The sequence below is a fragment of the Notamacropus eugenii genome, chromosome 5, assembly GCF_028372415.1.
Source record: "Notamacropus eugenii isolate mMacEug1 chromosome 5, mMacEug1.pri_v2, whole genome shotgun sequence".
Taxonomy (NCBI): Eukaryota; Metazoa; Chordata; class Mammalia; order Diprotodontia; family Macropodidae; genus Notamacropus; species Notamacropus eugenii.
This window is the reverse complement of record NC_092876.1, coordinates 416496053-416509370: the sequence shown is the minus strand read 5'-3', so window position 1 is coordinate 416509370 and position 13318 is coordinate 416496053. Positions and strand designations below refer to the sequence as shown.

Here is a 13318-nt window from a genome sequence, read left to right as displayed (position 1 = left end):
TTATATATATACATATATGTGTGTGTGTGTGTATACATATATATATATGTCTATCTAGAAAATTGGGGCCAAAATAGGTGAAATCACTTTCCAGAGTTGTCTAGTGAGTTCATTTGGAAATGAAGGTGCCAAAGTAACCATCTTCCACATTTTTGCATAGGACTGTTGAGCAAATCAGACTCTGATAAATGTTAAGGGACAGGAAACTGATTCTGGTAAAGGAAGAGTTCAAGCCCTGCCTCAGAAATGTATTGGCTGTGTGACCTTGAGCAAATCATTTCATCTTTTATACCCCAGGAAATTCTTTATGTCTTTAAATTGAGAAACAGTTATTGATTTTGCATTGGTAGAAAAAATTTAGGAAACTGAGAGTTGCTCAATAAAATCAGAAATCCAGGCCAAAAAAAGGAGTAGAAAGCTAGTTAACATTATCCTTCCTAGTCTCAGTAGCAGTTTCCTGTTACCTATTACTTGACCCTTCCATTCCTTACAGGTAGGGTTGGGCAGAAGTATTTGTCTGTAAATATTTGGTTTGGTAACTCACTATACAAACAGGCAGGTCACTTCATGATTCTGAAATTTAGCTTCCTTATTTGCCTAATGAGAGGAATGAATTAGATGATATTTAAAGTCCCACTTCTAAATTATGTGATCTTACAACATTCCATAGTTATATAATCTAAGTTGCTCTTATAGAGGACTGGGTGGAGAAGGTATTTATATCATGCCAAATGTGAAAACTCTTGGCCTGGTTTCATGGGAGTTTGCTAAGTCTGCTTTGTGAGGGCCATCTTGCTTTGCTCTAGTGATGAATTTATTTTCAAAACAAAGAGAAAAAAAGTGTTACATTTGAGTCATGAATCACTTTTCAGGGATTGCTGCCTCCTCTCTGGATAAAAGAGAAAATGTCTGAGTTAAATCTGCTTTAAATTTAAACTCTCAAGATAGAAGTAAACATACTGTTTAGATACAGTTTACTCAAAAATTATTTTCGTATGTCATATGAACAAGATGGAAGAGTAAACATTTTCTCTAATTCTCTACAACCTATCAAACTTCAAACAAATTTCCTGTCAAAGATAAAGCAACTTCAGCTGTCTCCATGTTCTAAGACATCCAGAAAATCCAAAATCCAAAAAAAATCCAAATTGGATTCCAAAAAAGAATCCAAAAAAAAATCTAAAAAAAAAAAAATAAACTGATACCTACTGACCCTCTTCCATATCCCATGCTACTGATAGTGCGGATGCACAAGGACAGACACAGACTTACAATAAAAACCCACACCTACATTCTAGTCCCTCCTTTTTTCTTTCAAATGCAGCGAAGATCCTGACCATGGAAATCTGCCCTAGCCATGACAGACAGAGGTGGTCACAGCTCCTTAAAAGTAAATGGCAGCTAAAGCTCAAAACCCTGTAACACTAGTGCTGCAAAGCTCTTGAACTTTGGTGTGGGAGCCAACAAGTCTGTAAAACCAGCAGAGTCTGAAGCAGGGCCAACCACCTTGTAAAGACAGGAGAGTCAGTGCCAGAACAGATAATCCTGTAGCAATAACATTGTAAATATCTGAATTTCTGGTACCAGGCCAGAAAGCTAAGGAATAGAGGGAGTAGGACAGGACAACAAGACAGGACATCACGTGTGGGAGGGTCTACACAGCACTCCATCAAGCCTGAGGGAAAGAGCACAGCATGGGACTGGAGTCAGCTATGGGGCAAAGCTGGGGCAAAGACCTAGGTTGGTGAACCTTGAATTACTTAGTATGAGAAAAAATTAAGATACTTTGAGATCCAGGCCCCAAGGAAGCCACATTTAGAGAGTCAGAAAATGAGTGACAGGGGAAATAAGCAGGGGTGGAGGAGAAGGAAGAGACAGAAATACCAAAGATATCAGGAAAAAAAGAAAACTCGAAGACCTTAAACATAAACAGATACATCAAGAGGAAAAGCAATATTAATAGAAGGATATAAATATGGCCTCCAGATCTAATAAAAAAAAAAGGTTTAGGCATATATTAATGGCATATGCACAATAAAGGAAAATGATTCAACACTTGTGACCCTGTAGAATTTGAGAAAAATACCGAACCATAATATGCTGTTCCTGAGTGGTTCAAAAGAGAAATGAGAATGATGAAACAGAATTTATGACACACACAACAATAACAAAAAGTGGACAGAGTGGAAAAATGAAATCTGCCATGGCAATTCTCAACAAAGAAATAAAAGAGAAAACAATCAATTTTGACCATAAATACATAGAAGTGAAGGACAATCTAGAAGAAAAGCAAAAAGCAGTAACATTAAAAAGAAAATTTTCTCCCTATGAAAGCACAAAAGTAGTGATCTCAAATATAGGATGTCTAGAGACAACCTAAGTTTCATAGGTTCTCTCATAATAACACAAAAGGACAAAAAAAAAAAACCTTAACACAATAATCCAGGAAATAATAGAAGAGAGCAATCCAGAACTTCTGAATATAGAAAATGAAATACCAATTGAAAGAATTCATAGATCATCTCCAGGGGAAAATAAAGGCTGCAAACTCTGAGACATACAGTGGATCAATTTAACAATTCAATTCAGAAATAAGTGCTGTGAGAGATCAGAGTGATCTTCAAATGCAAAGGAAATAACATTTGAAAAATGCAATTTTGCACCCCTTAGACAATGTAAGAAGAAGTAGAAAAATTTGTTCCAAAGAGTAAAGGAGCTCAGTATGCAGCCCAGAGTGAACTACCCCCCAAATCTGAGCTTAACTATACAGGAAAAACAAAAGATGGACATTCAAAAATAAAGAATTTGAAATATTTTTAGAAAGAAAACCAGAACTGAGGAGATTATTTGTGACTAGAACACCACAAGCAACAGAAATGCAGGAGAAGTGAATATATGAATAAGGCAAGGGCAGCAATAACAGCAGAAAGACAGTAGAGAGACAAGTAAGAGACTTCTTTCTAAAATATACACAAGAAGTCAGGGGTGAAGGTGGAAATCTGGTATAGGTAATAATGAAGAAGCATTCAAGGGGCATCAGAGATAGAACCTGGTGACACCCTGAGTACAGGTAAATTCATGTATTTCTGTGGGACTAAGATGAAACATGGAAGAGTACATGCAAGGAAAGTGCTGAGGGGGGGAGAGAAACAAGGGGTTAGAGAGGAGTGTGATGTGCTTGCTTCAAATTAAAGGCTAATAATGAAGGAAAATTCTCCTATGGTTTCGGAAAGAGAAGAGCCTGCCAGATTAAAAAGAAAGGAAGTATTGCAAGAATAGGAGAAGGAAAGGAGGCCTTAATTTGGAGGTGGGAAGGGATTTTACTGATGAATCTATGTAAATGATCTGTGATCACAGATGATCTGTGTAGGGAAGTGAGAACCTTACACTGAGTACAGTCTAAGGAATTTTATACTTGAAAAGTTTACTCACCCCATATTGGTAGAGGGAGGATTTAGAATGAGTGGGGACAACTGACACCTGGAAGAAATGGGAGGGCATAGACCCAGAGCCAAAATTTTGAGGTAAATGACAAAAAAAAATAACCAGAAGCAACATAGATCAGTGGTGGTATATATATATATATATATATATACATATATATATATATATATATATATACATATATATATAATTAGGGATTTGGTAGGGGAAAGGCCCTACCATGGAGCAATGTCCTCTCTAACAGCTACACTAATTGGGATTATTCTAGGGGTGAGTAAAATGGAACAGGGAAATCTACAGGGCAAATCCTTCAAGGCAGTGACAGAAAGTGCCTAGAGGGGACAGCTTAGAAGGAATACCTGGAAAGCTCTGATTACATGAGGAAAGTAGGAAAAAAAAAGAGGCAGACTAGGTAATTATAGGGGTCATGACTCAAAGAATGATGGTTTAGAGTAGATAGAATGGATAATGAAGACAGTAAAGACAGGAAGAGAGAATCAACTTAACTTGAAAGGAAAAAAAGACTGGGAGAGGAGAATATATAACCAGATAAAAGCAGAATAAAAGAATTAATAAACAAAATCCCAAAGGGGTAACAAATGAGAAGAGAAGAGAAAGGATAAAGGGAAGAGAGGCAATGGGAATGGAGCCATTTTAAAAACAAGATTAAAATAATAGAACAAAATACTGTATTTACAACAAAAGAAAGAAAAATCATAACTTTAAAAATAACCCCATAATAGAGACAGATGGAGGAAAATATAAACCTAACAGATAGCTTTCAATATGGATGGATTAAACACTTTAATACAATTTTTAAAAAAAGGAAGTGACCGAATGGATAAAAATAAAAATCTGTAATCTGTTACACACAAGAAAATCACACAAGAAACAAAGACATACACAAAACAAAATGGAGAGGATGGGGGGAAATTGCCATGTATCAAGTGAATCCAAAAAAAGCAGAAGTTGCCTTCTTGATATCAGATGATCAAAAATAAACATTCACAGAAAAATAAATAAACAAGGAAGCTATATCATGATGAAAAGAACCACAGGCAACAAACCATCATCAGTAATAACTGTAAGGTTTCAAATGTTTTAGCATTCAGTTCATAAAAGAAATATTATCTGAGCATCAAGAACACATAGTAACACAATGGTGTGTGTGTGTGTGGGTGTGTGTGTATGTGTTTGTCCTTTTTTGCCAAAGAAGACCATGCCATCAGAGAAATGATGACATGACTTGCACTTGACTTCGTTTTGAGTGAGGGAGGGCTGTGCCAGTCACGAGCCTCACTTCTCCTCCAGAGCCATCTGAATCCAGTAACCAGATATTCATCAGCATGACTGGAGATGACCCAGGATAAGGCAAATTGGGGTTAAGTGACTTGCCCAAGGTCACACAACTAGTGAGTGTCAAGTGTCTGAGGTGAGATTTGAACTCAGGTTCTCCTGACTCCTGCACTGATGCTCTATTCACTGCACCACCTAGATGCCCTAACACAATGGTGACAGAAGACTTCAATATCCCTCTCCCAGTTTTGCATGTCTAACAGAAAGGTAAAAGAAAAGGAAAAATATGGAATTGAGAGTCTACAGTTTCAAATTTTACACCATCTAATGCAACAACAAAGGATTATACATATTTCTCAGCACCATGTGGAACTTTTACAAAAATGGACCATGTATTAGGGTCCTAGAGATTTTATTATTAGAGATTTATAATATTTTTATTTGTAATTACAATGTTTATAATATTTATTTATTTATAATATTAGAGATGTTATAAACAAATGTAAAAAGATGGACAAGAAGTAGAGGTAATTACAAAAGATAAAACAGATTAAGTCTGATTACTTGAAACTGGAAAAACTTTTGCGCTGACAACATTAATACATCTAGGAGAAGAAAGGAAGTGATTGAATAGAGGGGAAAAATTTTCTCTAATAAGGATTTGGTGCCCAAGATATGTAAACAATAAATATATGCATAACTAATGGCATTTCTCATTCGATAAATGGCCAAGGATATGAACAGTTTTCAAAAGGATTGTAAATTATCCACAACCACACCAAAAAAATCCAATCACAAAGGGGAAATGAAAATTAAAACAACCCAGAGGTTTCATCTCATTCCCTGAAAACTGGAAAAATGACGCCCAAATGGCAATAGTTGTATCAGAAGAGTTATGGGGGTGGAGGAGGTACATGAATACAATGTTGGTAGAACTGTGAATTGGTACCATTTTGGGAAGCATCTAAGATTATATAAATAAAGTGACTAAAATGCCCATACCCTTTAAATCAGAGGCTCCATTACGAGGCTAATTGATAAGAAAGCCCTAGGTACCCCAAGATATTTATAGCAGTACTTTTGTGAGAGCTAAGAATTGGAAATAAAGTAGTTGCCCAGCTAAACAAATTGTGGTATATGAATATAATGGAATATGATTGTGCTGTAAGGAATCATATGTGTGATGAACACAGAAAAGCATGGAGATATATGTGTGTACGCGTGTGTGTGTGTGTGTGTGTGTGTGTGTGTGTGTGTGTGTGTGGAGAGAGAGCAAGAGAGATGCAAAATAGAGTGAAGTTAACAGACTCAAGAAAACAATGGAAAAGGAAAGAAAACAACAGAAAAATCAAAAATAAATGTAACAAAATTATGAAGTTCAAACACAACTCTAATGAAGAGATATAAGATGATACCACCAACATACCACTTCATGGAAGTAGGAGGTCCACACGTGTTACACGTTGCTTTTTCGGACTTTTTCAATGTATTGATTAGTTGTGCTGACTTTTTATTCCCTCAGACGAAAAATACTATTTGTAACGTAGGGTGGTTCTCTGGGAGAGAGGAGAAAGATCTGCAGAAGTTATAGCAAACTAAGAAACAAAATATCAGGAAAATGTTTTGTTAAAAAATAACTTTCAAATAGGACCTCAAAGGATTAAGGATGGAAAGCAACTATTAGAGCATTTAGAGACAATTTCAGAGTCAAATTTTGCTTTCTTTTCTTCTGATTTTGCATCAGACTGAATGAAAAGATCTCTCTCTGACTTGTAAATGACCAAATTATCCAATTCTTCCTTGTAGGTTGCATTTTCATTACAATGACCCTTCTTTAGATGACCCAATCCCTCAAGAATATGCCCTCTACCTATGTCCCACTGGACCTCTACTGGAAGAACTACAGGACTTTTGGAGAGAAAGTAAACGCCAGTGTGGCAAGAACAGAGCACACGAAATTTTCCCACATGTGACCCTCTGTGATTTCTTCACGGTAAGACAATTTCTTTTATTTCTTAAAATACAAACTCCCTAACTTGACGTTCAAGGTCTTCTATGGTATGTTTCTAACTTCCTTTTTTTGTGCCTTTTGTCTTATTACTTCCCTTTATGTAATTTGTGTACTAGCCAAGCTGGAATGCTACCAATACTAAATGCTCTATGACCTTCCTCCTACCTATGTGTATTTGTACACATTGCCCAACATTCCGAGGAATCCCTCCATATTATCCTTCAAGACGCAGATGAGGTGTCCCTTTCATCATGAAATCTCTAATGAGAAATGATTCTCTCCCTCCTTAAGTTGCTACTGACAGTTTGTTAGACTTCTTTTATTCACTAGATCATAGAATTATACCTATTTGTACATTCCCCTGATCTGCACGCTATTCTCATTCAACTATAACCTCAAGAGCAGTGATTGCATTGTTTACATCTCTAAATATTACTTGAATAAAAAAATAGGAACAGCCTCATGACAAATGAGCATGTCAAGGTTATGGTTTTAGTATTCCTTCAGTTGACAGGACCACAAGTCTTCTCTATTATAGAAAGAATCATAATAGGGTTAGGTTTAGGTTAGCTAGAGCTTTGTCCCAGTGTGCCATCATGTAGGGGGTGAACCTCTTCTCCATTTGGCAACTTTCCCTGAATCCATACCTTGGGTTCCTCTTTTGAGGTATCACTTCAAATGGTACCAACCCTTTCCAAGAGCCCACCTTATATTTTCTTCTGCTGCCTCTTTCTCAGAGGTTTCCATTGAAGTCAGGGAGCCCTCCATCTGACCATGCTTCTTCCAGTGTGCTATGAGCATCTCCTGTTGGAAGAAAAAAGGCTACCAGACTTCTAGCTCACAGAGTCTATTTCCTGCCTGATCTCCAGACTTCTGCAGAAGCCTAATTAAAAGAGGCAGTTGGCCTTACTTTTAGCCATGTGCATTCTATCATGCTGTATACATCTCCTGTCTGATCTCTAGCCTCCTCTGAAATTGTGAAGTGAAGAGGTGGACACCTTAGCATGGTGCCCACACATAACCTGCCTAATCTCCAGTCTCCTAGGGAAGAGAAATATTCCAGTCTCTTGTTTCTGAGATATTGGGAGAGACACCATTCCATCAAGTTTGCAGCCTTGTCTCTTGCCTTGGGGAAAGAGAGTATCATTTAAGTTATAATGCTTTTTACATTAATTGGTTTTTATTTTGCTACTGAAAAAAGTTTTAAGGAAAATATTTTCCAGTATTTTCTCTTTGTGATGCATAGAGTTCAGAGTAGGGGGCAGTTAGAAATTGAGAGAAGGGGAAAAAACCATCATAGCTTTTGATGTGGGGAAAATGAATGTGTGGTAAAATATAACAAATATGTGTAATGTTAAAAACAATGTATAGTATTCTTTTAGATCTCTCTGTATCCATTACATAGTCACCATAAGTTTAACTATAGTTTAGCGTAAGCTTGATGTGACTTAAGACCCTTTTTATTTCATATAGTTTTAGTGCCTGTGGGAACTCCATCTGTGAGAAGAAAGGATTCTCAGTCTTCTATTGTATGGGCCTCCAAGGAGGAAAAATCGTTTTCCTAGTTCTTGTGAACATGAATAAAACCCAAGCTTTCTAGTATTTTAGCTGATAAGACAAAAGATATAGTTTCTTTAAAGGAACTTTGCTGTCAAGGCATAAGATATTCCTTTCTCCTTTATATTATAAGCTTTGAAAATCAGTAATAACGAAAAGATAAATAGCATTTCCTTTGGACCATTCTGATGCATAGAACCCCACAAATAAATGAAACTGCAATTTCCTTCATTTTAATTTGTATAACTTGGACATTTTGGTTTGTATTCAGGGGATAGAGAGAGAGAGAAAGAGAGAGAGAGAGAGAGAGAGAGGGAATCAAAGGAGGGAAAATTAATAGATTACTTCACTCAGACTTTTTTGAGGTATTTTGAAATCGTGCTATATTGACTTGGTCATTTTTCTTCAAATACCCTCACTATGCATGTGCGGTCTTTGTTTACAGAGAAACAGTTAAAATGTGATTCTGTATAGTGAAATTTCATATATTTCCTCTCTGATATTCTGGCATCAGGAGATGCAGCTCACCCACCCTGTCCTCTAAGAAGGCAGATGTAATTCTGTCTTGGCTGACATTGCCTTTCGAAGTGCTACTAGGAAGTAGGGATATTCATTCACCATTCCCCCCCTACCTACTTCTTTATTCTTATCTATGTGCGTGTTCATCCTTTGTTGCCAAAGAAGACCACGCCTTCAGAGAAATAATGACATGACTTACACTTGACTTTGTTTTGAGTGAGGGAGGGCTGTGCAGGTCACCAGCCTCACTTCTCCTCCAGAAACATCTGAATCCAGTGACCAGATATTCATCAGGATGACTAGAGATGACCCAAGATGATCTGGATGAGGCAATTGGGGTTAAGTGACTTGCCCAAGGTGCAGTAGATAGAGCACCAGTGCAGCAGTCAGGAGGACCTGAGTTCAAATCTCACCTCAGACACTTGACACTCACTAGCTATGTGACCTTGGGCAAGTCACTTAACCCCAATTTGCCTTATCCTGGGTCATCTCCATTTTAATCTAATCTCAATTATATCTCAATGAAATATAGCAATTCTTGTATTCTTTCTTGATTCTCAAATCCCCAAAATCACTTCTTGCTGTTGATCAGTCATTTCAGTTGTATCCAACTCTTCATAACCCCATTTGGGGTTTTCTTGGCACAGATACTGGAGTGGTTTGTCATTTCCTTTCCAGATTATTTTATAGATGAGGAAACTGACACAGACGAGATTAAATGACTTCCTTAGATTCATACAGCTAGTAAGCATCTGAAGTCAAATTTGAACTCAGGTCTTCCTGACCCCAAGCCTTGTACTCTATCTACTACACCACCTAGTTGATCCCCCAACATCACTCCATGTCTCTTAATCTCAGCAAGTGTCCAATCAAGAACATCTGATATGAGTTCCCTAAACCTTTCTATTCTGTATCCCCAAATCTTTCACCTTCAATCATCCTCTCATCCTTTACTCTAAATCTGTGGAAGAGATGGCCCTTCTCTTTGTCAAGGTCAACCTCTCTATTTGTACCATTAACTCTGTCCACCTCTTTGCCTTCTAGAGATTGCTTCTTATCATTTCTCCTCTATCTTTTGTCTTCGGTCTTTCTCTATCTTTCTATTCCTTCCTTTCTCATTGCCTACAAATAATCGCAGGTAGACACCCACCTTAACAACTTTCACTTGGTTCTACCCTCTCCTCAAGGTATTATCCTACCCCTTTTACTATAAGCAGCAATGAGGGGGTGGATAGGGTAGGTGGAACAGGATCTGGAGTCAGGTAGGAATTCAGACATTTGCTAGCTGTGTGACTTGGGGCAAGTCACAACCCCTGTCTGCTTTAATTTCATTATTGGTAAAGCAAGGATAATAATACTTCTCAGGGATCAAATTATGCAATATTTCTAAAAGTCTTAGCACCATACTTGGAACATAATAGATACTATACAAATGTGAGCTGTTGTTATGATTTAGATTATGAAGGACATTATTATCTTGAGTACTTCTTTGGTATCCAGGTGAATCTTTGACCCACATATGAGAAAACTTAGGTTCTAAGTTATTCAGATATTTATCTAGAATAAACTTTGGATGAGTCCATAACAAGGCAAATTAAGGCATTTGGGGAGGGGAGTGGGAATTCATTCATAAAATGTAATCTGCGATCCAGCACTTTTGGTTAGCTAGCAGATCAATCAGGAAATAAGTATTCATTAAATGCCTATTATATTCCAGGCATTGTGCTAAGCACTAAAGATACAAAGGGAGAAACAGTTGTTGCCCTCAAGGAGCTTACAATTGAATGGCCAGAAGAGGCTAAGGTCCCACTATCCTAGGACTATCTATCCTATTACACAACCCCTGTATGATCGGAACTTAATCTGAATGATCTAGTTAGAATTGTCAGCTGAAAATCTTCTGCAAGCTGTTGACATGGGATTATTGTGTTTACACCTTCCTTATCCCAAGAAGGCCTTTGTAGTTCATTTTTTTTTTATCCTTCTCCCATTTTGTTACTAGTTCATCTACCTTGATCCCATAACTCCCAGCATCAGCATGGCAGCTACCATGGCAGACTTTTTGTCAGAAAATCCTGTGTAAATCTAGACTCCCAGCAACTCTGTGCATTTGACCAAAGAGCACATCTCACTCCTCATTTGGACCACATTCAACTCTCTTATTCACTGAATTACCGTACTTTCCCAGGCTGCACTCTAGTTTGAGTATCCATAAATCATTCTCACCTATCTCAGCATCACTTTGTGCCTTTCACCTTAACTCTGCCCTAAATTTTCATGACAGCATTCTAATGAGGAAGATAATATGAAAATAACTAGGTACAAACAAGATATATGTAGAGGAGATAGAGGGTAATCTCAAAAAGGAAAGCACTATTAGGTGGAAAATTGCAAAAGGCTATTGACAGAAAGTAAAATTTGATGTGAGTCTTGAAAGAAGCCAATAGAAGGCTTAAATGAGTAAGCAGATCACTCTAAACATGTCAGTTAGCCCATACAGAGACATCAGTGTAATGTTTTATGAATAGTAAGTAGGCAAATTTGCCTGGATCTTAGAGTGTGAAGGGAAGGAGAGAGAGGTTATTCAGAATTTTCAGTACCAAACAGAACACTTCATATTTTATCCAGGAGCTAATACAGACCTACTGTAGCTTACAGAGTGAGGAAGTCAGGTCTATGCTTTAGGAAACTCACTGAGAGCAGAATAGAGGAAGAAATGCAATGAGCAGAGACTTGAGATGGAATTAAGAAGCCTGTTGTAACAGTCCAGGTGATAAGAGCCTGAATTCAGGTGATAGTTGTATGGGTGGAGAGAAGGCAAATACAGTCTTGCAGTATAGCAAATTGATCAAGAAGTTCTCCAGGCAACCTCCTATGTTTGTTAAGGGAAAAATGCATTTCTTCTTTCAGCTGTAAGCTCTGTGAATACAGGGTCTATTTGATATATGTCTTTAAACCCCTAAAACCTAGTGTAGTGCTTAGTATGTATCAGGCATAGCACAAATGCTTGCTGAATTGAGTTGAGTATATAATAAAGAAATCTTGTCTATAAATTATTTATAAATAGTTGTTTGCCTATTTTTTCCCTCATTAAACTGGGAGCTCCTGGAGAGCGGAGACTGATTTTGTTAGTTTGATTACTTATTTTGCCTTTTTCTGTACCTCCAGGGTTTAGCCCTGAGCCTAGACTATAATAGGCATTTAATAAATTCCAGTTGACTAAAGGAGCAATGCGTACCAGGGGACTGAGGTCTTCCATTATCATCTCTTCTAGCTCAACTTTATTTTGATGCTAAGCAGGGAGAATGTTGTTTGCAAAGTGCACTCTGTAGCCTAATTCTCCGCACAGCTCTTATGACTATTTCATTGGAGTTCATGGAATATTCATGTTTTAGGGGCACAGAATCCCTGTTGAGGTTAAACAGAATTTCCAAAGAGATTTCTCAGCCTAGTCACTTAATTGCTATGGACCACGGACTTTGAATCAATATTAGATACAGACATTGAATTGAATAAACTTAATTGTAGCTGGGGATATACTGGCTGGCTTTTGTTGGCTGCCCTAAGATAGATGAAGGGGCATTTAACCTAAGGTAGGGACTAAAGACTTCTTTGCCTGCCTTTGCCAGGGAGAGATTTTCTAGTCACTCCACTGCAGTAGATGGGAACAAAGATCCCAGAAAATTTTCCTGAAGAGCTAAAGCACTTAAGGTGGAAGAAACTTGTCAGTGCAGATACCCAATAGAGATGACAGGAGATGCCATACTCAGTAAAGAACAAAGATGAAACACTGATAATGGATAACAGTAAAAAGTGTAATGGTACTGCCAGAAAACATTGGAAGTCTGGAAACACTAGAGGTGTATTACACTGGCCATACATCCTCATCTTTTTACATATGTGCACTCCAGGCATGTTTTATGGTCATTTGTATTCTTTACACATGAATTAACCTATGGGATAATATACTCAATAAAAAATAGCTTTTCTGGAAGCTAATATGTGAGAAGGAATGCTCCAGGTGCTCAAAATGAAAATTTAAAAAAAGAAAGGATCCTGACTTGTGGTATAAGGAAAATGGGTGGAAAGAGGAGCAGCTGCTTGTACTCCAAACTGTAAAATGAATCCACAGATGAAAGATTATTTAATAAGGGTCTCACTTTGATGGGAAACACCATACTTATCTATTAATTATATTCATAGCTTGTATGATTCCTCTCAGGGACAGTGCATTTTTTACTTGTTTTTTTTCTTAGTGTGAAGACCAGAAAGTGGAATATTTATATGAGGCCCTGAAGAGAGCTGGTGAAAAAATTTTGAGTTCTTTCCCTTCTACTATCCCTTTGAGCCTCCACTCTTCTATCAGTTACCTTGGATTCTTCATTAGTGATAGCTCCGCCGATGTTATTCGAGAATTTGCCATGAGTTTTGCAACGGAAGCATCTGTATTGTCAGGTAGGCCACCATTGTCCATTGAAACTACAGAGATTG

At 37.5% G+C, this 13318-nt stretch overlaps 1 protein-coding gene across 1 annotated transcript in view; it reads left to right on the top strand.

Annotated features, from left to right (window-relative positions):
- UBASH3A (ubiquitin associated and SH3 domain containing A) overlaps positions 1 to 13318 on the top strand; it is a 108004-nt gene that overhangs the window by 17363 nt on the left and 77323 nt on the right. The window contains exons 3-4 of the mRNA XM_072614879.1: positions 6547 to 6733; positions 13084 to 13282. Coding sequence (XP_072470980.1) covers positions 6547 to 6733; positions 13084 to 13282 — 386 coding nt within the window. The remainder of the gene's footprint in view (positions 1 to 6546; positions 6734 to 13083; positions 13283 to 13318) is intronic.